Source organism: Lonchura striata, chromosome 3 (assembly GCF_046129695.1).
Source record: "Lonchura striata isolate bLonStr1 chromosome 3, bLonStr1.mat, whole genome shotgun sequence".
Classification (NCBI taxonomy): domain Eukaryota; kingdom Metazoa; phylum Chordata; class Aves; order Passeriformes; family Estrildidae; genus Lonchura; species Lonchura striata.
This window is the reverse complement of record NC_134605.1, coordinates 12334865-12361723: the sequence shown is the minus strand read 5'-3', so window position 1 is coordinate 12361723 and position 26859 is coordinate 12334865. Positions and strand designations below refer to the sequence as shown.

The window sequence follows — 26859 nt, the reverse complement described above, 5'->3', positions numbered from 1 at the left end:
GGAAGGGGGAACATGGCGGCTCCGTATTAACTTCCCCCCCCTCGGCAGCAGCGCTGCCGCCGCTCTCCCCCGCTCCCAGCCCTGGCATGCCGGGCATGATGGAGAAGGGCGCGGAGCTCTTGGGGGGTAAGAGCCGGGCAGCCCCCAACGGCGCCAAGAGCAGCAGCCCCTCCAACGGGCACTACTCGGAGCCGGAGAGCGGCGGCGGCGACAGTGGCGACGAGCACGGTGCGAGCCTGGGGCCGCCCCGCCGGCGGCGGCAGGGGGGTGGCGAAGGCGGCGGGAGGGGCGGCGAGCCGAGCCGAGCCGCCTCCCCCTTCCCGGTGCCGGGGCTCCGCCGCTCCGTCCGTGCCGCGGCCGCGCGTGTGCGGGGCGGGGGGGCGGGAGCGCGCGGCGCGGCCCCGCGGCTGCCCCCGCGGTACTTAACGATGGGGAGGGAGTGTCTCCCGGGAGCTGCCGCCGTCCCCATTGTTCCGCTGGAATAAACTCCCCCTTCCGCCTCCTCCTGCCCCCCTCCTCGGCGGTCGTCGGGGCTTAATCCGCGGCGGCGGCGGTGGGCGGGGGGTGGCGGGGGGAGGAGGTGGCTTATTCCGCACGGCCGCGGCGGGGGCTCCGCCAGCCCGCCCGCCCGCCGCACGGCGGGAGCCTGGGACGGCGCCCGGGGACGCTCCAGCCCTGAATTTCTCTTTCCCCCTTTGCCTTGCAGATGTAGGAATGAGGGTCGGAGCGGAATACCAGGCGCGCATTCCTGACTTCGAGCCCGGTAAATGGCTTTTCGGCTGTAACCTGACATCTCCCGAGGCGGGAGGGGTGGGCTCGCCGCCGGGGCGGGCTCGCCCGGCGCTCTCCGGCGGCGGCCGCGGGGCTCTATTCGTGGTGCTTTTGAGCCTTTGTGTCGGCGGCCCGGTGCCGGCGGCGGGAGGCTTGGCCGGGGCAGCATCTGCGCTCCGGGGGCGGGGGGCTTCGCGGCGGGGGATTCGCACTTCATTATCGGCCGCATTATGTGTATCCGGCGGGAGGCGGTGAAGCAGTAAAAGCTTGATTTTTTTTTTTTCCCCCCCCACCCCGTCCTTAAACCTCTAACCATTAAAAAATTTGACGAGGGGTGATGGATGTTGTCGGGCAAGGGTGGGAAGTGATGCGCCCTGCCGGAAGCGGAGCAGACCTGGCTGCGTGCTGGAGGCGCTGGGTGGAAGATGCGCTCGGTGGGAAACTCCTGCTCCTGGTTTTGTGTGCTGTAGTAGCCTCGCTGGCCCCACCGTGGCAGGCTGAGCTGCTCTCCTCCGCCTTCCTCGCCCCCCCCCAGCCCCGCCCCGAGGAATATGGGTACGCTCGCCTAGCCTGGAACTCGGCTTCAGCAAGTTAATTGCTAGAATGCTGCCGTGCCTTACTACGCTGAACAGGGAGACCGGAGGAGCGTGCAGCAGCTCCGCTGTAGCGGTCAGATGAAGCCTGTCTACTCTGCTGTTCTCCAGGCAGGCTCCACGGGTGTCAGATGATTTCTTGCCGGAAGAGGATTGCTCTCAGGGTGCCTCCCAAGGCTGGGGCGAGCCCCTCTGCTTGGGCGCAAGTCCCCACCGGCCGAAGAAAAGGCCGGGGGAAGCAAAGCGCGAGGGTGGGATTAAATGAATGCGTGATCTTGGCTTAGGGGAATGCCTTTTCCCTAAGAAGGAGCACGCAGTCTATGCCTCTTTGTTAATAAGGCTAATTGTTTGCACCTTTTATTTTTACATTGCCCACATAAAAATATACACAGATAAAAAGGATGGTGTCTAATCCACAGCCTGCATTTGCTTTTTCTATAGGCCACTTAAATTAGAAAAACACCTAGTGTTTGTTTTCTTTTGATTAAAAGAACTCTTCAGCCCTTGTAGGACAATTGCGGTTCTGTGGTTTCAATTTTGTAAACTGTATATGAAATAGTACCATTACATTAGTGACTACAGAACTAATTTTATGCTCTCCTATAACCAGACTTTTTAGAGCTCCTAAGTGTTTCTGGGGGATGATATTCAATTAATGCCTCTTTCCCCAATAACTGGAGTTAGTATACAGTCACCCTATCAGTTTCCTTAATAATGGGAATGTTTCTTTAATAACTCCTGCATTAGAGGCATAATGTTTTATTATGAGGTATTATCCTTCTTGTGTGAATTTTGCTAATTAGGGTAAGAAGGTAGTGATTTATTTTGGAACACCTAAGTCTGACAAAATAAATTTTAAAAGTCCATCAAGTTTAAAAGTACGACACCACGTTAACAGATTAGTTATCTGAGGGGAGATATCAGTGAGATCTCATTCTTTCATCTCTTTGGTTTTTTTGGTTGAATTTTTTTTCTGGTGAGTTTTGAGGCATAATTTCTTAGAAGTAATGAGAGACAAAAATCTGTGCTCTTGCAGGTACATTTAGGTTAATTTTTTGTAGCAAGTGAGTTAATAAGCTCTCCTTTCGTTCTAGGTTTGCATATATGGACATGGCACTGTATTTGATTATCTTTAAGTTTCTTCTTGGAATTATTCTAATGCTTTTTTTTTTTTAGAGTTTGAGATACTTTAGAGTCTGTGTTTATTTGCAGTACTCTTGAGTGCTGTTTTTAAGCCCCTTGAAATAAATAGGTGGGAGAAGGGAATCAATGATGAGTAAAAGTAGACATAACTCTAAGACATAAGTCGGCCCTGATAAAACCATAGAATACTAAAATGAGTGGAATAATACCAATCCTTGGCTTTCACTTAGCCTGTCTTGAAAAACAGCCATAAGCAATACTCTACAACAATACACTGAGGAACAAAATATTCATGATTAATGTTGTGATGGCAGTAAACATTTTTTGAAAACTTAGTTTATGAATAAAACAAGATAATTTTTTTAAAGAAAAAGTGCAGCTGTTTCTCAGTGTCTCATGGAAGAAGTAGATTATGGTTGGAAGCAACAATTAGGAGAAGTTCACTTAAATATACTCTTACCCCTCTCTACACAATATTCTTTTTACAAGCAAACTTTCAGATAGAGCTTAAGAGAAGTAGTGCTTTTAATCGTCACCAACTATTACAGCAGTGAGAGAGATTTTGTCACTGCAAGAAACAACTTTAATAAGCAAACTTGGGTTTTTTACTTTATCTAATTTGCTGAGTTAATCATCTCTTGCACTCAGATTTTTGTCTCCTCCTGGTTTTCCTATAATATTTTCTATACTTGAAGATTTTTCTTCTTGTACTGACTTACCTATAGATCTAACAGGATGTTACAAAGCTGGTGTCCTTATACTGTGGATTGTTTGCATCCTTTTGGAAATCAAGGTATAGAATGCACCACCCTGTTGTGTCATCCACAGATAACTGCTAGAGAAGTTTTATTCCACTCAGATTTAGACTTCACAATGGTTTTAGTATTAATTTTACTTACTTAATGCTGAAATACTTATTTACCCTCTTTTCAGGGATGGAGTTGGGGCTGTCAAGAATATTTTATACCATTTAAGGTCACTTAGGAATGCATTTGTTTGTATGTCTTTAGAACTTTTCTAGCCTTCTAATAGGAAAACAGGCTTTTTAGTTTTGAAATTATTAAATGGTGTGGGGAAGGCTTAGTCTTAAGCAAAGTACATTTTCTGCTGGAAACCAACATACTTATAAATTGCCATGCTGCCCCACAATGCCCTCCCTGTGTCTTGTATGCTTTTGGATGCTCAATTTATTCTTAGTACCTGGAATCCTGCATAGGGCTGTGCCAGCTGTGCATACCAAACTTCTAATGTGAAGCTGCACTTTAGAGAGGGTCAGTTTGCTGCTATGATTTTCCTGTTCTGGAAGTGGTACAGAGTGCCTGTTGGTCATCTTCAGCTGGCTGCATTTCCTAACTGGTACTGGCAGAGGGGTGCAGCAGCCAAAGTGCAGAAGCCTCTTCCTCAGTGGCTTGGGAGGTGCGTTTTGGGGAGAGGTAGACTTCTTCAGATGTAGTTCTTGGTCCTTCACTTCCTTACTGGCTTACAAGTCTTCTAACACACTTTGGTTAACATGTCCCCTTCCCTTGTAAAAAAGATGTTGTCCTCGAGGTGTAACACAGCATCTTTGGGGGTTAGGGCTGCTTGCTTGAGTGTTTGGGGCATAAAGGACAGGCAAAAAGTTCCCAGGAAGGTAGGTCATGGTCCTGCATATAGTGATGATGCCTTAAGTTTTAGTTTTCCTATTTCTCAGATTCTGTGCTGCCTTGGTGTGTAGCTCTGAGCTTTGTATTAAATGTTAGTAAGTTCTCTTCTCAGGGTAGTTAGACCAAACAATCCTTTTCTAGCTTGAGAGCCAAGGACAGCCGTTACAAGCTTCAGGCCCAAAAAGCATAAACAACAATTGAAAAAAGCAAACAAGGACGATGGGACATCATAACCTGAAGCTGTAATTGGATAATTAACCCCAATATATAAATAGACCAAAACTTATAAAAGTGGGAAACTTTGTGACCCTTTTGAGTCCATCTTGGGTGTAGCCCTGTCTGGGGTCTTGTACTACCCAAGATGTAGCCTTTTAAGGCCTTTTAATAAATACCTACTTTATTATTTCAACTCTGTCTAGTCTTTGTTCCAGATCAGCCTCTCAAGGCATCAGAGATGGAGGGATCCCTGTCCTACAGCTAGGGACATTCTGTGCTGATGGCAAGGTGCCTTTCTTCAAGCTACCTGTATACATGTAACTATTCCTTTGTCATCCTGGCTTTTCTTTTGGCAGTGTGAAGGTGCCACCTGAATGGAAGCAGATGTCTGATTCCTGCTGGGGACACAGCACTGCTTTGAAAAGGGATGTTCTGGTGGTCGTTCCTTTGTCACATGAGGGTGGCACCTCGTTAGGGGAGCGTCACCACACACATGATCTCCTGCAGGCACAAGAACTTGGAATTTTTTTTTTTGCTTTAGTACTTGAGTATTCAGTATCTGATAATATCCATGACATCCAGTAGTCTGCAGGTATCTTTAGAAATTTTTTCCTCATAACCCGAGATTCTAATACATGCTCTGGTGGTCCTGCTTTCTCCTCATCTTTAGTTAGAATGAAATGCAGGATAGTGCTAATTTACTTGTGACAAGAGAAATGTGCTTGTAACACGCTTGCCCTGCTCTTCATGAAATCTTGCATTCCTAATGAGTAATAATGTCATGCTGTTTTGTTTTAAAGTGGAATGTTATATTAAGGAGTTCATTCTTGTATACCAAAAACCTTTCGGAGTTTAGTAGTGCTTATGCCTTGAAACTGGTGCTTTATGAGTATATGTACATTCTTAACCTGTTACAGAGATTATACTGCATTGAAGTTATCTGCCTTACACATCTCATTTTGGAAAGGCGCAGGGGTTCTTTAATTAACTATTTTCAAGTTCACAGTTGTGATGGATCAAGATTGCAGAGATGATAGGAAATACAAAACACTGCCAAACTGAAGAGTGAAGAGCAACAAAACATAGTACATAAAGGGAAAGCACTACACTGTTCTTTTTTCCAAAGCACTGGGTTTGGTTTTTTGTTTGCTTCAAACAAGATACAGAGCCTAAATATAAAGTGCGTGAGCTTAAAATGGAGTGAAAAACTGGACCAAAAAAGCTGTTCTTCTCCAAGAAGGATGCAAGGATACTTCTTCTGAGGGTGATTACTCAAGAAATTCATACTGACATTAGATATAAATCCAATTGTTGGGCAATTTCTTGGTGAGATAAACTGTTGTAAACAAATAGATTGTAAGGGGCTTTATGTTTTAGACTACACTTGTGAAGTAGTAATGGAAAGTGACTCTGAATTAATGCTTTTACAGTATCAGGGAGTTTTCTTTTACAGCATGTTTTCAAAAATCATATGCTCTGATTTAGTGCTTCAGTGTTTTCATCAGTACTGCCCTGTCCTGATGGGTTGTGTAATTTGTACTGCTTCCCTTGCTACATTGAGGTGGGGGGGTAAACAAACCAAAACCAAAAATTACCTTTATTTCTAACTGCTTTCTCCAGCTGTGCTATTTGGTTGGTTATGAATATTAAAATTAGAAAATTAGCAAAATCAAAACTAAGGAGTTGAACAGAATGGTTTCTGGCAAAGTTGTTAGTATAGTTTCTTGTTGAAAGGGATCAGGGATGGTGACTGAATTCTAGCTCTTGCCTATTTTTGTTTGTTTGTTTTAAGGAAACCTAACTGACCACAGTAGGTCCTAGTACTCCTATGGTCATGGTAAATGTTAGAGCACTAATGGACAATCAAACTTCAGGAGAGCAAAGCTGCATCTTTGCCAACTTCACAGGGGGTAGATTCAGATATGAGGAAGAAATTCCTCACTGTGAGATGGTGAGGCACTGGCAGAGGTTGCTCAGAGAAGCTGCGGATACCCCTTCCCTGGAAGTTGTTCAAGGCCAGGCTGGATGAGGCATTGAGCAGCCTGGTCAAGTGGAAGGTGTCCCTGCCCATGGAAGGAGGTTTGGAACTAGATAAGATTCCTTCCAACTGAAGCAATGCACTTCAGTGGTTTAATTGTGGTAACCAGGATACTGTCTAATATTTAGTTATACTTGAACATCCTAAGAGTAGTGTTCAGATTCAGCCATTTGATATCTTAAGGAATTAATTATGAATGAATGGCTTTTCCCTCTCTCTCCTTAGTCACTGGACTTCTTACTGTGGTTGGCTTTTGCTTAGTGTCACGTAGTTCTCTAGATCATAGTTATTAAACAAATATTGAGAGTTACTTGTTTTCTTACAGGTGCCATAAAATACACTGATAAAGATAATGGAGGGATGCTTGTATGGTCTCCATATCATAATATTCCTGATGCCAAGTGTAAGTCCTTGCCTGCTTAGGAATTTGGGTGATTAAGTAAATTAAATAATTGTTTCTGGTGTGCCTGTTTGCTCTTTATTTTACACAAAGTGAAACTGCAAATAATTAAACACAAAGATTTTTCTTTATTAAGAGAACTCCAGGTAAAGCAAAGCTGATCTTTTATGTTAGTAAAGTCTTTGTTTCAGATCATACTGCCTATTTTGATTATCATCATTGTCTGTGAAACCTTTTGTTATTAATTAAAGAATAATATAGCTGAACATGAGGAACTTGCCGCTTTAAATTCCTAGGAGAAGGAGTTGCAATGGATGAGTTTAGAAAAGATTTGTTGAGGCCCACTTCAAGGGGAAATTATTACTGCTGTCACAGAAGGAAAAACCAAACATTTTTTCCCTTTAGGAGGGACCTGAAATACAGGAGTCATCTGACTAGATATGATCAGTTATCCATTTAATCTAGTTTAAACCAGTCTCCTTTACTAGAATTTCCCATATGTAACAGCCATGAGAACCTCATCCTCGGGACAGTTTCTATCTAATACCAGTAATTACAGATTTGTGTCCCTCTATGTTTGAGGGAATGCACCTTCAAATACTGCAGAACAGTTAGAAATAAAACACGAGTATGATTATTAAATGCTTTTTTTCATTCCTTTAAAGTATAATTAACTTTTTGCAGCAACAGTGCATGGCAAGGATATCCCTTGTCCATTTGAAGAAGTAGGATAGAATTGTTTCCTTTTCTTGATCTTACTTCCTTTCAAGTATTTAGTTGCCACTTAATTTCGATCTCAAGAAGGTGACTTGGAAAAGGTTTTTTTTTTAAAGTAATGAAGTGGAGCTTAATTTCAAAGTTATGAAAAGTTATTTCTGAATATGATTTTTAAAATGTTATTCCTTAATTTTGTTATCTAATTATTGATTTTTCATACTTTCTATTGAAAACTTTGTGTCATAGTTAAAATCAGTATTGGTCAGTGAAAGCCATAGCAATATGGAGGATATACATGATCATTGAGATAGGATCTCCTTGCTTTAATTTTCAACATGTTTGGGAATACAAGCAGTAGAAGTAGTTCACTTTAAAACTAAGGCAGGAGGGGGTTCCAAAAAGGCATAGCCTTTCCATAACCAGCTAGTCTCTGCTTTAAATAAATAAATTATGAGCCTCTGTGGTTTTATTGTAGTAAAAATGTGAAAGAAAGCAGAATTAGCTTGTGTAAAAAGTTTCTAAAATTGAATGTTCAATAATGGTCAGTGAGTTTATTTATTATTAATAAAGCTGTGAGTATATTTAACATTTTGGGGGATCTGGGACTATGCAGTGTGTTAAAGCATGGGGAAACTTTTCACATGTTAGATGGCTAATTCTGTCGTAGAGCAGAGCTAAAAGTATTAAAGAGTAATTCTGACATTGTTTTGTTACAGTGGATGAATATATAGCAATAGCAAAGGAAAAACATGGATACAATGTGGAACAGGTAAGCGCTGTGGAATGAAAGTGCTCATTTAAACTATTTTTTAAAAATAAAAAACTATAACACAACTCTTATTTTTCCCCTTGGTTACCATTAATTAACGCTGTTTTTCTTCAGGCACGGCAGCAAACACTGCAGTTAAATGGATCTGCATACAGTTGTGGTCTGGATTCTCTGCAAAAGATTGAGCTCTTTGTTTTCATGACATGCTCAGCTTGTAATGTGCACTTTTGAAAGGTTTGGTATGTTTTTTGATACACTGGGCATGTCATGCAATTGTGTGTGTATATTTAGCTAAAGAGTTTCTTAGGGAAGCAGCTTACAAATTTCAAGTTTAACACTGGAATGCAAATATGGTACAATTTTGAACCATTAATTGATAGGGATGGCACTGAAAAGGTTTCTTTCATATTGAAAAATACTCACAAAACAACCTCAGTTGAGTGGGTTTTTTCAGAGGCAGGAGAATAGATTCAAGTTTTAGCTCCGAAAGTAACAAACAAGTTCACTTTTTATTTAACAGCCTTTAGTCACCATTCCTTAAAAAGTAAGGATAAAACTTTGTTGGTCTGCATGTAATTCTGTCTCCAAATTCTTCATAAATTAACCAATATATGTAAAAGTGAGATTACCTTTTGAAAAAAAATATTTTCTGTACAATTGAAAAGAAGATATATATTCAAGTTTCAGAAGATGGAAGCTTGCTCATTAACTGCAGTCTGCCAAAGAGGCTGCCAGTGTTACAATGTTCAGAATATATCTGGGGTTTGGTGTTATTTCTTTATGCCTTGACTTCTGTTAGGCAAGAGGAGGAACTGATGGATCTCAAGTCTCCAAGAGATGGATTTCCAAAATAACTTCTGGTACAAAACATTTGTAGACTCCTCGCAATGGAATAGAAATTCTCTTTGCGAGAGGTGCTTGTCACTTGCCATTTTAACAAGAGCAGAGGTTTGCTGTGTCCAGGTTGTTGGAAGATGTGAAATCAGGGGTTTGGAGAGATGCCTGGTGATTGTGTCTGTGCTGTATGAGTGAAACTGAGTGGATTACATTGCCCAATTCTCATGCCCAAATCTTGGCATCAAATCTGCCTGTGATTCTCTGGTCCAATGAACTTAAAATTGTTTTAGACTATTGAGAAATGAAATTATATAAGAAAGTACATTTAAATTTCCATTCCTTATTAGGTGCATATGATGAAGTGGCCATGCTGCTATTTGTGGATTGGAGAGTTGTAGAAAGACCACTCTCACTTTGAACTTACAGACTTGCATTTTGGATGATCCTCTGGCTACTAAAAAGTATTTTTATTTTCTTTCTTGAGTGGGCTGGTAATAAAGGCCTGTAGGGAACTGTGTAGGTGATATATATGCCCGTAAAGTAAGAAAGCAGGTTAGATTTGAGCCTCTCAGCCTAGCTCATGCTGCTCTAGAATTACTGCTGCCATGCCAACCTTAAATTGTCTGGCTTTCATACCATTAAAAAAGTATAGATGTGCCCACTCTCCAAAAAGAATTTTGTAATCTATAGTAAATAGTCAATAAAATTGTAAATACATTTTGAGAAGGTATTCTGATAGTCAGATTTTATTTCAAACAAGTAAATTGCCTGTTTTTATTTATCTTGTCTCAACATTTAAGAAAATTGACTAAATCCAAAGAGGGACTTGTTTCTTTTCAAAGGCTCTCGGCATGTTGTTCTGGCATAAACACAATATTGAGAAGTCCCTTGCGGATCTCCCTAACTTCACTCCTTTCCCTGATGAATGGACAGTTGAAGATAAAGTCCTGTTTGAGCAAGCATTTAGCTTCCATGGAAAGAGCTTTCACAGGATCCAGCAAATGGTAAAGTAATATTTTAATCAGAAGCATTAAATAGTTCAGATGCACTAAGAATAAAGGCTTCTGTTGGGCTGAAATTTCATGTTGATTTCTGTGTAAAAGCTTCAGGAAGAACCTTGAATATAAGATTTAATTTGATTTCATCATGTCTCTTGGATATACAGCTTTTTCACTCTAATGAAAAGAAGCCTTCTCCCCTTTTTAAAGACGTGTATGAAATACATCCCTCCTTTCAATCTTAACAATGCATTTTAAATATTGTTTAAAGATGGTTATAAACAGAGCAGAATTATAATTCTGGATGGAATTTTAAATTTTAGAAGTATTAATCTGTTGATGAATTCTTCTAGCTCCCAGACAAGACCATTGCAAGCCTTGTAAAATATTACTATTCTTGGAAAAAAACTCGCTCTAGGACAAGTTTGATGGATCGTCAGGCTCGTAAACTAGCTAATAGAAATAATCAAGGTGACAGGTGAGTTTTATGTTCTTAAGTAGCCACCAGAGACTGAAATATTCCTAAGAAGAGATGTGGTGTAATTTCTAGCCATTGTTCGAATGTGAACCATGTGTTTCAGGTTTTAACTTGTGTTGTGATAGCTCTGATTTTAGCAAGGGGTTTGATACCTGTGCTTTAAGAACTTTATCACTCCCGTCTGTGTGAGTTGTAATAGGAGATGGGAGTGTTTAAATAGATAACTGTAAAAACAAGCATTTAAACCATGAAATCTATTACTGTCTGTGCACGATGATTTTGTGGGTGTGTGGGGGGGGTTGGAATTGTTTCTTTGTTTGAATTTTTGAGCTAATACGGAACTACAACTGAAAGTGCAACCACTATTAAGAGCTGAAGCAGTTACGATGCCTATGCATTGTTTTATAACAAAAAATTATATAAAATATTTTTTAGGAGTCTTAGAACTGCTATCAGAGAGAATAAGAGCTCGGAGTAGTTTTGTATTCTTGTATAGAATGGAATAATATTTATCACAGTTACTGTTAAATTAAAATTTTATTGTGCTCAGTATACTTAATAATTAACTTGCACTTTTTAAAAGGTGATATGTGTTGCATGTATAAGGAACATCATCTGTGTTTATATGGGAAACTGTAATTTTATATCTATAGAAAATTGCTTAACTGGAGCAAAAGGAGTCTTTAATTTTATGTTATTTTCAATAACTTCTCAAATCTAAAGTTCAAATGCTTATTTAGTGATCCTATTTCTGAAAAAAATTGCAAGCTAAAATTAGTTTGCTTTTAATACAGCTGTTAGGAGGGGTTTTGTAATAACTAGAAATTTTAGTTTGTTTTTGCATTAATTTATTCAGAAATTATATTGTCAGAATGACTGGATTTGGCTCCAAATTGACTGTTTTCTTTTTAACCTTTTCTTTGATTTAATTCAGTAGATTTAATTTCCCTCCCCTTAATTGCTAGATTTTAAGCATGTTGGTGAAAAAGCAGTCCTCTGTTTTCACATCATATGCCCTTATGCTCTCCACAAACTTCAGCAAGGGTTTATTCACCTGGTGCAGTGATTTGAAAATTGGTCTATTAAAACTAATGGGGCAAATGAAAGGTTATTTCTAGCCTTGGTATATAGTTGGCCACGTAAGTGTTCATGCTGGCACAAGTGGTTGAACTTAAGAAAGGCGACACCAAAATTCTTGGCAGCAGTACCAGCACTGCTTAAATAACTTTGAAAATGTGGTTTAGGTTTGCTTGTTTATCATAATAATTACTAGACTTTAATACAGAAAATCATGCTTATAACAGCTGTCTTTTGAAAACTACAAATAATTGAGATGCCATATACTCAAAATAGATAAATTCAAATAGATAACTCTTATCCTGGTGCATATTTTTGAGTTTAAAAAGTAATAAAGTGACCAGCTTTTTATAATCTGTCTTTAGTGATGATGACATAGAAGAAGCTCATCCAATGGATGGAAATGATAGCGATTATGATCCCAAAAAAGAAGCCAAAAAGGAGGTAACAGATAACTTAATGGTGAATGTCAGTTTGTTCGTTTTCAGTGAATGTGTTACTGTGAAGAGTGAGTTGTAGTGCAGAGGTTTAGGTTTCAGCCTGCCCAGCTCTCGGGGTCTTTAAGTAGTCAAGGTCTGATGATGTCTCATTGAAACAAAATTGTAGCCTATATTTTTGCCATTTTGTGGCTATAATTGCATCTCTCATTACCTCCACTGTGCCCTGAGAGAGCTCCAAGTTTTGTAATCGCTGTATCCTCTCACAACCTAGTAAAACAGGTTGTATTTGCCCTCCTTCAGTCTTGTTAGCATGTTTACAGTTTTACTGGTTGTGAATCAAAATGTTTTCTTTGAATTTTAAAATTAAATTACATTTTTCAAAGAACAACTTTTGTTGTTTGTTCAAAGCCACAATGGAGGTGATGCATTTTCAACTAATATGTGATTTTACTCAGATGCTTCCTACTAATAAATGTAGAGGAAAAACATTTTGTCCTAATGAGCACTTATTGCTAGCTTTACAGATGACTGCTGTGTTCAGGGTATGTTCAGGTTTTAGGGCTTGTCTGAGTTCTTGTTGTAAACATCAAGCTATCTATGAACAAGACTAGGAAAACCACATTTAAGTGTTTAATTGTTTCTCTGATCAACTTTAAGCCTTTGTGATCTTCCTAAATCAGACTGTTAATTCTTCTCGAGAGTGAGAGGAGAGGTTATGCAAAACTTCAGCACTTCCATGCAATTGTATCTAGGATTATGAATAAAACTTTGCACTTTCCATGAAAATAATACTGAGTAAGAGACTGAGAAGTTTAGTTTCTGTTCTGAGCTTCGCAGTGACCTTCAATGTATTCCTTTATCTACTGGCCTTGGGGAAAAAAAGGACAATTATCCCTTTCAGTGAGAGAGTTTGAGACTACTTTTTAAACATGGGGCTGTTTTATAGCACTTGCAATGTCACATGGTCTGATAATGTACCTTTTTACTTCTCACTGTTCTAACAATGTCCCTGCAATCTAATGATTGGAATTGCTGCCTTAGCCATGTCTAAAAAATGGCTATTTTGCTAAATTTACTTGGTTGTAGTTTGAATCATGACATGCAGTCCAGAATGCAAGTAGTGTGTTGATAGACTCCTAGGAAAAGGACAAATAGGTTTGTAGTTTCTGATGAGCTATTTGGATCTGCACAGGATAATTTTGTGATCTAATAGTTCTGGTAGGATTTGCGTACTTTTACTTCCTAAGCAGAATATAAACTGAGTAGGCTGCTTGAGCACACAGAGCAATGGAAACTTTCTGTTACCAGATAAAACAAATATAACCTAAGCTCTCTATCTTGGCAAGACAAAATTATGAGAGAATATTTTCACTTTAAATCCAGATTGAACACACAGGAACTGCAATTTCATACTGAAAGAGCAATGCAGAACCAAAACCCAAATAAGTATAAACAGGACAGAAATAAACTTAACTTTGAATTTTTTACATGTCAAAGATGTAAGGCTTTACATCAATTTTCCAAGGAAGAGCACATATCTTAAGTGCTTTTAAGGTGGCCTCTATAAAGTCTGTGGGCTGGATTAAGAAGTTACATTAGCTGGGGAAGAGAATGTGGCACAAGGTCAAGTGTAGTAAAACAAGACTCTGTTTGCTGCTCTGCACTACTACTACAGAAAATAGTAATAATGATAATAATAACGGGTGCTGCACTTGGTTTTGCAGTCACTGTGATCAAATGACCACCTCCTCTTAACATGCATGGGTGCCAGCAGGGAGGAGCAGTAGGGAGCTGCTTGAAGTAGGGAAAAGCCTGAATTTTCTCTGTTCTGGTACTAAGCATGCCTTTGAATTAGAATATCATTGCAAATAAAGTAATTTTTGTGTCTCTGCTCCTGGGCCATAGGGAAACTACTCAGTTGCTCTGAGAGAGTCACATACAGGCAGAGAATGTTTAGGTGCCCAAACATACCAAAACAAAAACTTAATTTCCTCTTTACTACTCCTTTCCTTTCCAAAGAAGCAAATAACTAAGGCCCATGCTTTCTAAATTACATAGATTTTTATAATGACTGCAGGGTATGTCCATACTCTCCCTTCCAAATCTCAGATCATCTCCTTCCCATCCCCCCAAACCAAACTGCAGTCTTTCTGGAGAGTGCTTACAGCAGGGAGACATGTAATTTTGCATTCTTGCCTGGCCTAGTTGACTTTCTCATTTTTCTTTAATATTTGCCCAAATTCTTCATATCTGATCAGAATAATGTGTAAAGTCACTGATTATTTGTTTTAAAAACAGGATACATACGTGTCTATTACTTACCTTCTGTATATGTAAGAGGTCCACAGTGTTTGCCCTCTGTCACAGTATTCAGATTGGGATTTCCTTAACATTTTTAATATGGCCACAAATGCAGTAAAAAAGTTTTGAAAACTGGCCTTTCTTAGAGCAATGCAGGCTTATCCAGCAGATGACTGGTATGCTCCATCAACTCATCTGCAAGGCATAGTTGGATACTACATGCAAAGGAGGATGTTAGCTTAAGTTTTATTTGTCATAAATATGACATAAGTGCTATCTGATACTTCATTCTTTTTGGTAAAGTTGTATACAAGATACTGTTATTCTTTAATGATTTATTTCTTGTAAATTAAAGGGCAATAATGAGCAGCCTGTTCAGACCAGCAAAATAGGTCTGGGTAGAAGAGAGTATCAGAGCTTGCAGCATCGCCACCATTCCCAGCGTTCCAAATGCCGTCCACCAAAAGGCATGTACCTGACCCAGGAAGATGTGATAGCTGTTTCCTGTAGTCCCAATGCAGCCAACACAATTCTTAGACAGCTGGATATGGAACTAATCTCATTAAAGCGACAGGTACCATGGGTTATTGGTCTTGGTTTTTTTTTTTTTTCATCTCAGATTGTTCTGATTGTAATGGTTTTGAAGATTATCTGTGAAGATTCTGAAACTTCTTTAATGTGAGTCTTCCTTGTTTTGTTCCACAGTTATCACAACAAATGCTGGATAGTAGCTGTTCTTCAGCTTTGTTTTTTTTACGTTCATCTGCTCTTTTGGATAAAATGAATCAAGATTACTTTGTACTTATTTTTTAAAAAAGGGTATTAAAGCATTGCTACAGATTTGGGGACAGGAAAAATCAAAGTTACCTTTGATTTGATTTTTTTTTTTACTTTGTTAGCAGTCTTCATTTGAAAAGCAAAAATTAGACCAATGGAGCAGAGGAAGTTGCATTTGTTATGCTTTAAATTGTAGCTGTTTTTCTGGATGTCCTTTCCCACATATTATGGAAGTATGAGACGTGTGGAAATCGTGGACCTAGTTATTTCTCTGTTTGAATTTATAAGTTTTCTACTTCTTATTAAATTTAGAAAAGCTTTTTAGTCTTCACCTTTAAGAGGAAAATTGCCTGCGTCCTTTGCATGAATAAATTAAATTTTGGCATTTAAAGTTGAAACATGTAATTATTCAGCTTCTAAGGGTACAGTAGTTATTTGCATGCTTGCTTTCTAGGAGTGATGGGGCTACAGAGTCAAGGCTTATCTTCTGGAATTTTTGCCTCCTATAGAGCTGCCATGTTGTGAAATCATGGAATGAATAAAGGGTTTTTTCATGGGGTTTTTGCTCCCTTATGTTCTTTTACAGGAGAAATAAGCTTCTTTCTGTCACAGCAGGACTCTGGGGCTAAATAGCATAGGTGGGTTTCACTCTTTAGCCTAAGTGTAGGTGAGTGTCAGCCTTGAGGTTGTGTTTCTCTTTTTTTTTTTCTTTTTTTTTTTTTTTCTTTTCTTGCAGTGATCTCAGAGATGCAACCTTTGGAATCTCCCACTGAGTTGTCTGCTTTTGTGTCCATACTTAAGAGCCCTTGTAATAGCTGTGCACCATAGTATGCAAAACTATTTTCTTACCTATATTCTTATGTGCATCAGTGTCAGATTAAGTGGTTCATACATGTGTATGTGTACAATTTGGAAAGTCTGTCTTCTTTATAAACTAAGAAATATTTAAAATAATTTCAAGAATCCCCCCTAATTAAATTAGAATGATCTCAGGTCAACAAAAAGCATCTGTCAGAAGGAACCAACTGGAAACATCTCATGATTTTTTTTTTTTAGAAGAAGTTAATAAGTTAATATATGCAATACATCTCACATGTCTAAGAATGAAGTTTTGTGTCTAGAGTATTCTTAATTCTTCAAGAACCTATGCATCCTTATCAAAAATTACTTGTTTATGAACAGCTTTTAATATTCTTGCAGACAAACTGTTCTTTTGAAAGACTGGCTTAATATTTTTTTCTCCATAGTTAACTGATGTGGTTTTTTTTGGCTTTTAAAAGTTTTTTTTTAAACACTTAAAAGTAGTGAAGCCTTAAACCATAATATTTCTCTTTTTAACTTAGGAGGTACACTTGTGGCAATCCTAGTGAAGATAAATATGTAAAGTGACCAACTTTCTTTGTGGAGCTGATTAACTTTGTTGTTTTTGACCAAGGTTCAAAATGCTAAGCAAGTAAACAGTGCACTTAAACAGAAAATGGAAGGCGGGATTGAAGAATTCAAACCTCCTGAGGTAAATCAGAATAAATACTGAAACTTCTAGCTTTGCACTTAAATTAGTGGGAAGCTGCAGAAATGTGTTTTGCTACAGCTTAGTGTTTGCACTTCAGCAGCAGCTTAAACAGGATCCATTAAATTACATGCAGGGGGGAGTCTGGCTTCTTTACAAGAAATCATACGCTTTTTTATGGCAACCTGTTGAAAAAAGAAGCAGAAAAAACTGAAATGTCATGTCTGTTCACAATAATAGGGAGCTGAAATTGAGCCCTGATACATGGGGGCTTTTTGGATTAAAAAGAGGTAATGTAGATTGCCAGTAATAAATGGTGTTCTGTGTGAAAACATGACTATATATACATTTTGGCATCTAAAATGAATGCTCTATTACTACTGAAGTTCTAGTTTTTGTTTTAAAATTCTTGTTTTAAAGGTTTGGATATGAAACATAACATGAGTGCAAAATACTCTAAACACCAAGTCCAAATAGTTTAGACAAATGTTTACTATAAATTCAAATTCTCTCTGCATAAAGATCATTAGCTTGTGCATAAGTTATTATATAGCTGATACTAAGAATTGCAATAAAACAGAGGAAAAACTGCTGGCATAATTTTAAGCTTAAATCTGTAAACACCATTTCCTCTGCATGAAAACAACCTTAAACTGTAAATTTATGGCTTATAAGCAAGAGGTTTTTACCTATTTTGCAAACTGTAGTGCAAGTAAAACACATTTGATGCTCAGATATTTTGCAGCCATTGAAACAATTTAATGATCTTTGTGCCATTTTTCTAATTTTAATAGTCTAATCAGAAAATCAATGCCCGTTGGACCACAGAAGAGCAGCTTCTTGCAGTACAAGGTATGTTAATAGTAGCAGCAAGTTGAAATCTGATGCAAAGGATTTGAAGAGATGATTAGGTTTATGTTTGTACTTCCCTCAAATACAAAGCTAAACTTTATCTGGTCACCTGGAAAAAACTATTGAGTCTGTTTAGGGCATTTATTCAAGCAAAATGACACTAGGCTTTCTGTTACCCATGTTAAATTTCAAAGAGAAAAGTTAAGCAGGATTTAACAACTGTATTAGTACCAGAAAGTCCCTTCAATAATCTTCTAAATCACTTTACATTAATTTCTCTAATGTGAAAGACTAAAGCAATAGTTAAAGTAATAGAATTTGAAGCATTTAAGACATCTCCAGTATCCTAAGGAAGGAAAAAGCAGAAGTCAGTCTGCTTTAGTGTTGCTTTTCTCTGTTCATGAGGGAATAAAGGGCAGGTATCTACCCACTAGGCCTTTTAAGAGTCTAAAGCTGGATATGGATGCTTGACTAACAGTCTTACTGGGCTAAAACCCCAGCATTTTCTGGTAAGCTATTCATGCAGCTATTTTGCATTTCTTTCATTTATGTGAAGGAAAACTGACTCTTGTATTAGCTGCACTGCCAAATCAAGGAACATGTAAGGGAAATACCTGGAGATGCTGAATTGAAGGTATATATTGACTCACTTATGTGGATCATCTTTTATAAAGATAATAGCTCAGTTATATCTATCTGCTTTATTCCTCTGTATTCTTCACCTTGAAAATGAGAGAGTGAGTTTTAGTATAAAATATTCAGTGGATCAGGATATCAGTGTGAAGTTGTCAGGTATGCCATACCTGGTACTTATTAGTCAGATGACTGAACCTAAAGTGAGGTTATTTTGAATTGTGTATGGAAATGAAGAAAGACATGGTGTTTCTTAAATCATGCCTCTCAATTTACATGCTTCAGGCTTGGATTTGCATCTCCAAACTGTCCTCTGTCCTAAGTTCATTCTCTCACTATTGCTAAATACTTCAGTATTTTTTTCCCAGTTGCAACTGAAGGAGATGTCTCTAGTGTGATAGACTAGTAAGTAAAAGGCTTGCTGGAAGAGTGGGTAAAATCCAGGGTCATTGTGCCTGCCTTAGAATCAAAGTATTCAAACTATTTTGCCTTTTCATAGTTTAGTTATTGGAGTTCTCTCTAAGCAACAGTTTGGGGACTGATAAGAATACAGTCAGTTTTTGTGAAGCTATGACACTTTGTGACCAACAAGACAAATAAAGTAGAGCCTGAGCAAAAGAGGGTGATGGTTGGTGGTGACTCCTTGGAGAGGAAAGCCAGTCTTCTTGTCCCTAGGGATGGTTCTGTGTTTTATAAAGGTAGTCAGCCTTAGGGTGGGGTGAGAAATCTGGCTTTCTGGAAGAAATCTATTTTCATTGGCATGTGCTTCTTATATGTATTGTTTCCTCTGTAGACCCTTTCCCTTGTTACTATATAAAATGGAGATGGGAGAGAATCTTAATGACAAGAACAAAGTGTTCTAATTATCCCTCCCTTACTGCTTGCTCTCTCTCTTGGAATGAGAGCGCTCTAAGTATTAACCTCCCATCCCTCAGACTAAGGATCCTGATTTCTTGCTTCAAAGCAATTGCTTGAGGACTGTAGTAGACTCCAGGCATGAGGCAGCCATGCTGTGTTTTTTTCTGGCTTGGTTTTTAGAAGGTAGTCACAGTTGCTCTACTAGAAACTTCCATAACATGCATTAGGCTTGGACTTGAAAGTTGACTTGAACGTGGGACATTTAGTTTGTACACTTTAAAATAGATATAATTCATTAAATGTATTGGTATATTTTGGCATATGATTTTAATAATTTTACAGAAATCACAAGCATTAAGCAGGTAGGTGGCACTTACATGATTTGTTCACTTGAATTTGGACAATAACCATGGAAATTGTAAATATAATCTGCAGTAATATAATTTTGGTACTGTTTTTTGAAAATATGAAAAAATTTATCTGCAGGCTAATCTCAAGGGATTGCCAGTAACTAAGGAAGAAGTAATGAGAAAACCTATCTTAAAATCGAGCTGTATGTAATCTTAAAAGCAGTGTAGGTGCCTGCAATAGGGTTGTGGACTCAGATTTACAATCTCTGAGCCAATACATTTGCAGTATATTTATCAGTTAACAGTTCAGCTTTGAATAGTTGTTGAATGTAATGGGTTAGTTCGTCAGTTAGTGTTCTTAAATTACAAACTTATATGTACAGAAATGTATAAGCACGGTCATATTTTCAAACTAAGATCTTGGCCATAAAACTGCAATTGCAACCATGTTTTAACACTTGAACAGGACAACAACATTTGCATTGAAAAGCAGTGCATGATTTTCATGGCATTGCAGGGAAAAACAGTTGGGACAATCGGGATCTAACTCTACATAAGATAGTTGCCAGGAGCACTGTAATCCCATCACAGTGGAACTGCAGCTCCCATTAACTATTTCTGCCTCATTGTGGTGCTGTATCATATTGCTTTGCACCCTGATTAATATTGTGTTTGCTGTGCTGTACAATATGAAGCAATGTAAACAGCATCGAACTTGGCTTTGAGTTTCTCCAAGAGAGACATGCAAGGTGAAATGCTGTAATCAAGAGCATGCATGTGTTCCAATGACCTTTGCAGCTGGATGAAGTTCTGAAGAGCTTGAAGGATTCCTGTGAGCTGGGCTGCTTTCAAATGAGCTGGGAGAAAAGCATTCATACATGGGAAGTGAGGCTGTGCAGTTGTCCTTTTTGAGCTTCACTTTCATCAGCCTAATAAAATTATTGAATAACAGATTGAAGATGTGAAATAATTTGGGGGTGAATTTGTATACGGATGCATAAGTAATTTTCACTAGTTTGACAGCGATGGTGACTTGGCAACAACTCTTGGAGATATGCCATCACCTTATACATTAAAGTTTTAGAAGTACACAGTGAATTTTCTCTATTTCTTACGTGGCTTGAAAGGCTTTTAATACATCATTGTGGTAGAACAGTAGTAATAACATTGAAGAAAATCCAAAGTGAGTAGTGCACTGTGTAGCTAAACTAAGGAAATTGTATTTTATTTCGAACTTTTTTAAGAGTTGGGTTCTTAGTGAAGACAAGACCGCCTTGTTTTCAAGCCGTTTGCTTGGAAATAGGCTTTCAAGACATTATTTTTTTGACAACTTGAGTTGAAGATAACCAGCAGGCTCAGTTGTTTTGCAGATTGAGGGAGGAGAGAAGTGTAGCCAGCATAGTAACAGAAAAGGCTGAAATTACTAAAAGTCTATATAACAGAAATGTGCTTTGTTCCGCTGGGCATCTTGTTCACTTGATTAATTGTACAGGATGTTAGATATATTGCAGTGGATGTTTCATGTTCATTATAAATCAGTAAGGGTGGTAATGTTAGGGCAGACAAAGAATACTAAAATACTGGAGGCAATGTTCTGTGGGCACACACAGCTTCTAAGGAGAGTAGCTGATACCTTGTACAGCTGATAATGCACAGAGCCAAATCCCTGTCTTGCTTTGCCTGGATCCATGCCCTCCCACGTGGCTCTGAAATCTTTCCAAGGTTCCTGCAATCAGGAGGGTTGTGTTCTTTTGTACTCCCCAGAAGAAGATACTAAATAATGTAGCTGAGCTCCTGACAGCTGAAACATCAGCTTCAGCTACAGAATTTGTTACTATCCTGGAGGTGAACTTTTCTTTTAAATTGCACAGAGTGTACATTACTGCATCAGAAGTGCCTAATAACAAGGAAAGTAGAAAGGAACAGAACAAACTGAAGGTCACACTCTTCACAATTAAGTTGAAAAGGAACATAGCTTTCAGGTTTGAAACAGCTCTCACTTTCTGAACACTTAACTTCATTTTCTGAAGTGGAGCATGAAAGCAGGCATAAATTTCTTTTCCTGTAATGAGAAAGAATGCCTGTCCTCTAAGAACTGTAATATGTTCCAAATGAGTTTAACTATCAGGAGTTTCACAGGAGAAGTCAAATTGTAATCTGCTCATGCATAACTGACAGCAAAAAAGAATCTTCTGTTTACTCACTCTGGAACAAAATTGGTTTATTTCTTCAAGTCTTCAAACTTTTTGACACTTGTAATTAAAAATATACTTTGTGCAGCTAAAAGCTGTGTTCTGGGAGGTGGGAGAAGTTAAGGATTTTTTTTTTCTTAAGCAGGTGAGGGGAAGAACTAGACACATACTCTACATGTAACAAAATAAATACAATTTGAATTAGAATAAAAATTATAAGCTAAAACTATGGAGTGTTGCACTCTAGTTTTTTGTGTTTTATGCAAATGTTGTTTTAGAAGTATTTAAAATATATTGGGATTTTCTTTCAAAGTGCTCATAAACAAAAGTGACTACTGCTGTCAGTACAAAACTTAATGAAAAGAACAAGGCAAAGATCACCTGTCATGCTGCTTATCAGTAGGGGATTTAATACTGGAGACTTGTGCTGGGCCATCTTATAAGCAGACACTAGTAGCTTAAATATATTTCCAGTCTCCAAGGTGGTGGATTTTTCTACCCAGTTTGAATGGTGAATGAAAGCTTCAAGCAGGCTTTGTGAGGTGAACACTTGGCAGTTGCTCTGTGTAGCCTGAGTAGAGCATGTCACAAGTGCAGGAATGAGCAGTGTATTGTGATTACAGAACTGTGCCCCCTGTTCTGCCCTCTGCCACTCCTGCCCCACTGGCTGTGGGAAAGAGCCATCTGCATGCAGCTGGTGTGGAAGGAACCTGTAGGAGCTATCAGTGTTTGTCACTTGATATTTCCAGCACTTTATTCTGTTTACAGCCATTCACACATGCTCAGTTACCCTTCCCCTTCCTCCCCTCTTGAGCTGGTCTTGGGCTTCTGCCCTTACTGTGAGCACGCTGAAAGATTCACTGTGTTTGTCAGAGGCCAGATCTCTGTGGTTTTAGGTTGAGAGGCTCGGTGAGTAAGCCAGGATCTTTTAAGAAGAATGGGTAATGACTTTTTAATAAAGTTCTTGATTTGTATGTTGATAGCTGTGCTATTAAACATTACTTTGTTTTTAATGGAAATTGAGGCCTTCTCCTAATTGAGAAGTTCTCCTAATTAGCGAGTCCTCGGTTTGCAGGTCCCATAGGTTCTCTCTATAAATACATCACACGTAGCTGTGTCTGACTGATTCTTCACAGCTATGTTATTTACTTTGCCTTCCAGGTGTCCGAAAATATGGTAAAGATTTTCAAGCTATTGCAGATGTAATTGGCAACAAGACTGTTGGCCAAGTGAAGAACTTCTTTGTAAACTACAGGCGTCGGTTTAACTTAGAGGAGGTATTGCAGGAATGGGAAGCGGAACAAGGAACCCTGGCTTCTAATGGTGATGCTTCTGCTTTAGGGGAGGACACAAAAAATACTTCTAATGTGCCATCAGGAAAGAGCACTGATGAAGAAGATGAGGTGTGTTTTGTGTACCAGAAATAAGTAAGCATGGGTTGAGGAACAGCATTTTATTTAGTGATAAAATATAAGGTTAACTGGTGTGGAGTGGCAAACCGCATTCTAAAGAATGATGATGAGCTTGCATAGAACTTCAGCCAATGTCGTTAACCAGCCGGGAGCAGGACTGCACCTTTGATAGTGACGATCACGTTACTGTTTTAGCGTTAAAATACACTTCTCGTTCTAGAAGAAGACTTGCTTTGTAAAAATTTTTAGTTCTGCTGTCTGTAATGTTTTGGTTGGTGATTTCTTTTCGGTAACTTCTCAGTTCTTTGGTTTTATTTTTTAAAATGCTGTTTCCTGTGTAGTGGCCAGTGGCAGCCCAACCGCGTCACGCCCTGGCCGGGACGGCCGTTCACACAGTCTTGTCTTTGTCCTTTGTGCAGGCACAAAGCACTCCGGCCACTCAGTGTTTAGGCCCTTCACCTCCAGCACACGCATCTGCTCCAGCACCTGCCGCTCCCATGGCAACTCTAAATCAGCCGCCCCCGTTACTTCGTCCAGCGCTTCCCGCTGCTCCTGCCCTGCACCGGCAGCCCCCGCCGCTCCAGCAGCAGGCGCGCTTCATCCAGCCGCGGCCGACCCTCAACCAGCCTCCCCCCCCGCTCATCCGCCCAGCTAGCTCCATGCCTCCGCGCCTCAACCCCCGGCCCGTGCTGACCGCGGGCAGCGGCCAGCAGCCGCCCTCGCTCATTGGAATTCAGACAGAACCTCAGTCCACTCTGCACTGAAGAAATAAAAGCAGAATTATGCTAACTCCCACATTTGAGAAATTGTATCGATGTACTTTTTTTTTTTTTTTTTTTTCCAAATAATGAAGGGGAGAAAAGAGCGAGCCTTCACAGGTATCAGACCAGTTTTCCAGAGGAGCAAGCTAAGAACTAGGAACGGAACGACGTCAATGACCACCTGTATAAAAATATTTTTATGCCGAAGACTTGTACAGCAGAACAATGCCTACGCTGCAGCCCTCCTCTGTATGAGTAACTGTTGAAGGAAGCTAACTTCTTACATGAATAAACGTTCGACACACCAAGATTTTGTTCAACTGATTTTTACTCTATTTATTTTATTACAGTTCTTTATAGTCAAGCATCTAATTACAGGAAAGTAGTCTGGCAAATCTAGAAATAGTTAATATTGTAGGAGACTTAAATGTAGTGTTGGGGTTTTTTGTGTGTGTGAATTTTTTAATTTTTTTTTTTTTTACCTTTAGTGAAAGAATAATGGCTTTAGGTTCAGAATGTTTGACCCTGTTTAGATAACAGTAGAAGCGTTTCACACACTCATAAAATCTAAGTCTTCTCCTCATATTTTCCCAGAACATCTTAGCTTGTTTTAAAAGGTACTGGCTTATTAAATACTCACCTTTCAGAGTATTCTGAAGACTTGGTGAGCTATTGTACCAAATCTATCAAATTTCGTGTGTGTTCTACTCATAGAATTTAACTGGAAGCAGGAGTCCAGTTTCTTGCTGCAGTCTTGTCTTGTAGGCTGGGCAGGATAGAGTGGCAGCAGCTTCCACCACCCAGGGGCATGACAGGACAGCAACCATTTAGCAAGAATGATTAATTTAGTGTGTTAATCCACTAATTCTTTTAATGTAAGTACAGTAGAATTCCATTCCTCTGAGAATGACAGTCTGCAGTTTGTGTATGTTAGATCACTGATACCTTGTTTGAGTATTAATGAGGGAAGTGTAGAGGCTGGTGGTGCTGGTAGAGTATCACCTGCTGCCAACCCAGTCTTACTTTTAAGTGATTATCTCTTGACTCCTTCTATATTTCTGGCAAAGCTGATTACTTGAGTTGAGGGTACTGGGGGAAGAACAAATGTGTTTGTTTATTTTATTGACTCAGTAAAACATGCATATAGATACTCATATTGCTTCCAGATTATAGGAGTTTGAAAGAAACTAATTTCACTGCATTCTCATCTGAATTGGTTTGGTTTGGGTTTGGGGTTTTTTTTAATAAAAGCAGATGCCTCTAACCTCCAAGTAAACCAGGCTCCAAATACGAGTAGCACTGTTTGAAACTGTGTGATCTGAATTAAGCTATTGAAAAATAATGCATTCTTGATTATGTAATAATATTCATGTTGACTGTCATGCTATTTTGAAAGGGTTTTTTTGGTTTATAGCTGAAATGGTGTCTAAAAGTCTTTTTAACTCCATTTTGTTTTTAACTAGATTTGCCCTTGACTAAAATGAGACTTTTTATGCAAATGGCATATGCTCTCCCTAGGTTTTTTTCCCAGATAAATTAGGTGGTCTAATGATCAGTTTAGCAGCTACATAAGGTCTTTTTTTAATGTGCAAAGGGAAGTTCTTGTACTATCAGATTCTATTTCATTTGAAAATGTAGTATTAAAGTTTGATAGTTGTAACTTGAATTTCAGTTGAAGTGTTGACCTTTATGTTTTAGTTCTTCATTTTAAAATATTCTCAGATCAAACTTGAGAGATTTTTCTTTCTGAAGAGCTTTCACTGCTGTGCTGAGGTGTTGTACAAAAGGTCTTTCTTACAAATTTTCTTTCTTACAAATTTGCTTAGCCACTATGTGAGCATCAGATGACCCCCTGTCTAAGTAAAGCAGAATTTTAAAACAAGCACCAAGGAATTAGTGGTCATGGAAACTTGTGTTATGGGAGTCATGAGTTTTTAGTGTGCCCTCACCAGCTACACACAAATCTGGCTGCTCTCTGGTCTTTAAAACCAATACAAAACCAATATGGTACATTTTTATAGTTTAATTGTTAACAGCGGTAAGATTCATCTTCAGGATTTTTTTTTCCTTCTTTTTTTTTTTTCTTTTTTTTCCTTTTTTTTTTTTTTTTACTTTTAAGCATTGAGTCTCCCAGGTGTGTGTATTGTACATCTGCTAATTTTTGTCTTGTCTCTTGTTGATAGACTTCAGTATGCAGAATGTTGGGTGTTACAGTACAGTTGGTCACCACCAACTGCTATGAAACTGTTCAGTACATTGTAATTCCGTTTAATCTTGTTTAAATATTCTCTAACTGGGCAAAGGTGCTGTATTTGAAGGGGGGAGGGAGGGTCAGAGATAGGTAGGGTAGTATTTCTTAATTTACCTACACTGTAGCACACAGTAGGGAACTCCTAGCATTTGTAGTACTAAATAAGTATGTACATAGCAAAATGTCTTTATTGTGTGCTTTGCAGAATATGTGCATACAGTTTGCACGTCCTGTTTTGGGGGGTAGGGTTTGTTTTAAGCAGTGTTTGCCTGGAGAGTGATATGCTTGCTGCTTAATCAAAGGATTAAAGTTTCAAAGAAATCTGTGTCTTCTATTTTTATGTACCTTGTAATGGTCTAATATGTTAGGGCCCTTATACTGTGATTCTCTTCTAAATTCATTTATATTTTTTTAAGAATTAGAAATAAAATTATAAATGGTGTTGATTTCAGTGGGAAATTTCTTTTGCCATATCTAGTCTCCTGTTTTGTAATGTAGTAATGAACTCTGACTTCAAGGTTGGCTTAATTTTGTCACTTTAAAAAATGTACAATGTTTGCACACTAACGTTTGGCAGAGAACATGTATTCTACATTGTTCAAAGCTAATGTAACTCTACAGCTTTTTGTACAGTTTATTTTAGCTAATAAAGCAAAATGGTACTAAAAAATTACATTTTACAAATGCAAAGCATAATCGGAACAACATGTATTGAAGAAACAACACTTGCAAAATATGGATGTACAAGAACTATCAGATTTAATTGTTGCACTTTAAATCAGAATGGGTACGAAGTTGAGCAGGTATTTCTGCATTTAATAAAACAATCACTAAACATTGCA

General features: G+C 38.7%; 1 protein-coding gene across 8 annotated transcripts; it reads left to right on the top strand.

Annotated features, from left to right (window-relative positions):
- Nucleotides 1–16: 16 nt before the first annotated feature.
- On the top strand, nt 17–26859 carry RCOR3 (REST corepressor 3). 8 transcript variants are annotated; one of them, XM_021547620.3, is made up of 12 exons: nt 23–228; nt 707–763; nt 6730–6807; nt 8238–8290; nt 9970–10131; nt 10479–10603; nt 12046–12142; nt 14777–14995; nt 16634–16711; nt 17503–17560; nt 22755–22996; nt 23425–26859. In XM_021547620.3, the coding sequence occupies exons 1-12, from the start codon at nt 87–89 to the stop codon at nt 23767–23769; spliced, it is 1656 nt and encodes a 551-aa protein (XP_021403295.2). In that variant the 5' UTR covers nt 23–86; the 3' UTR covers nt 23770–26859. The 8 variants fall into 8 exon arrangements, with proteins under 8 accessions (XP_077638022.1, XP_021403301.2, XP_021403295.2 ...); XM_021547621.3 differs by having other exon boundaries at nt 24–228; nt 12046–12124; XM_021547622.3 differs by lacking the exon at nt 23–228 and adding an exon at nt 438–553.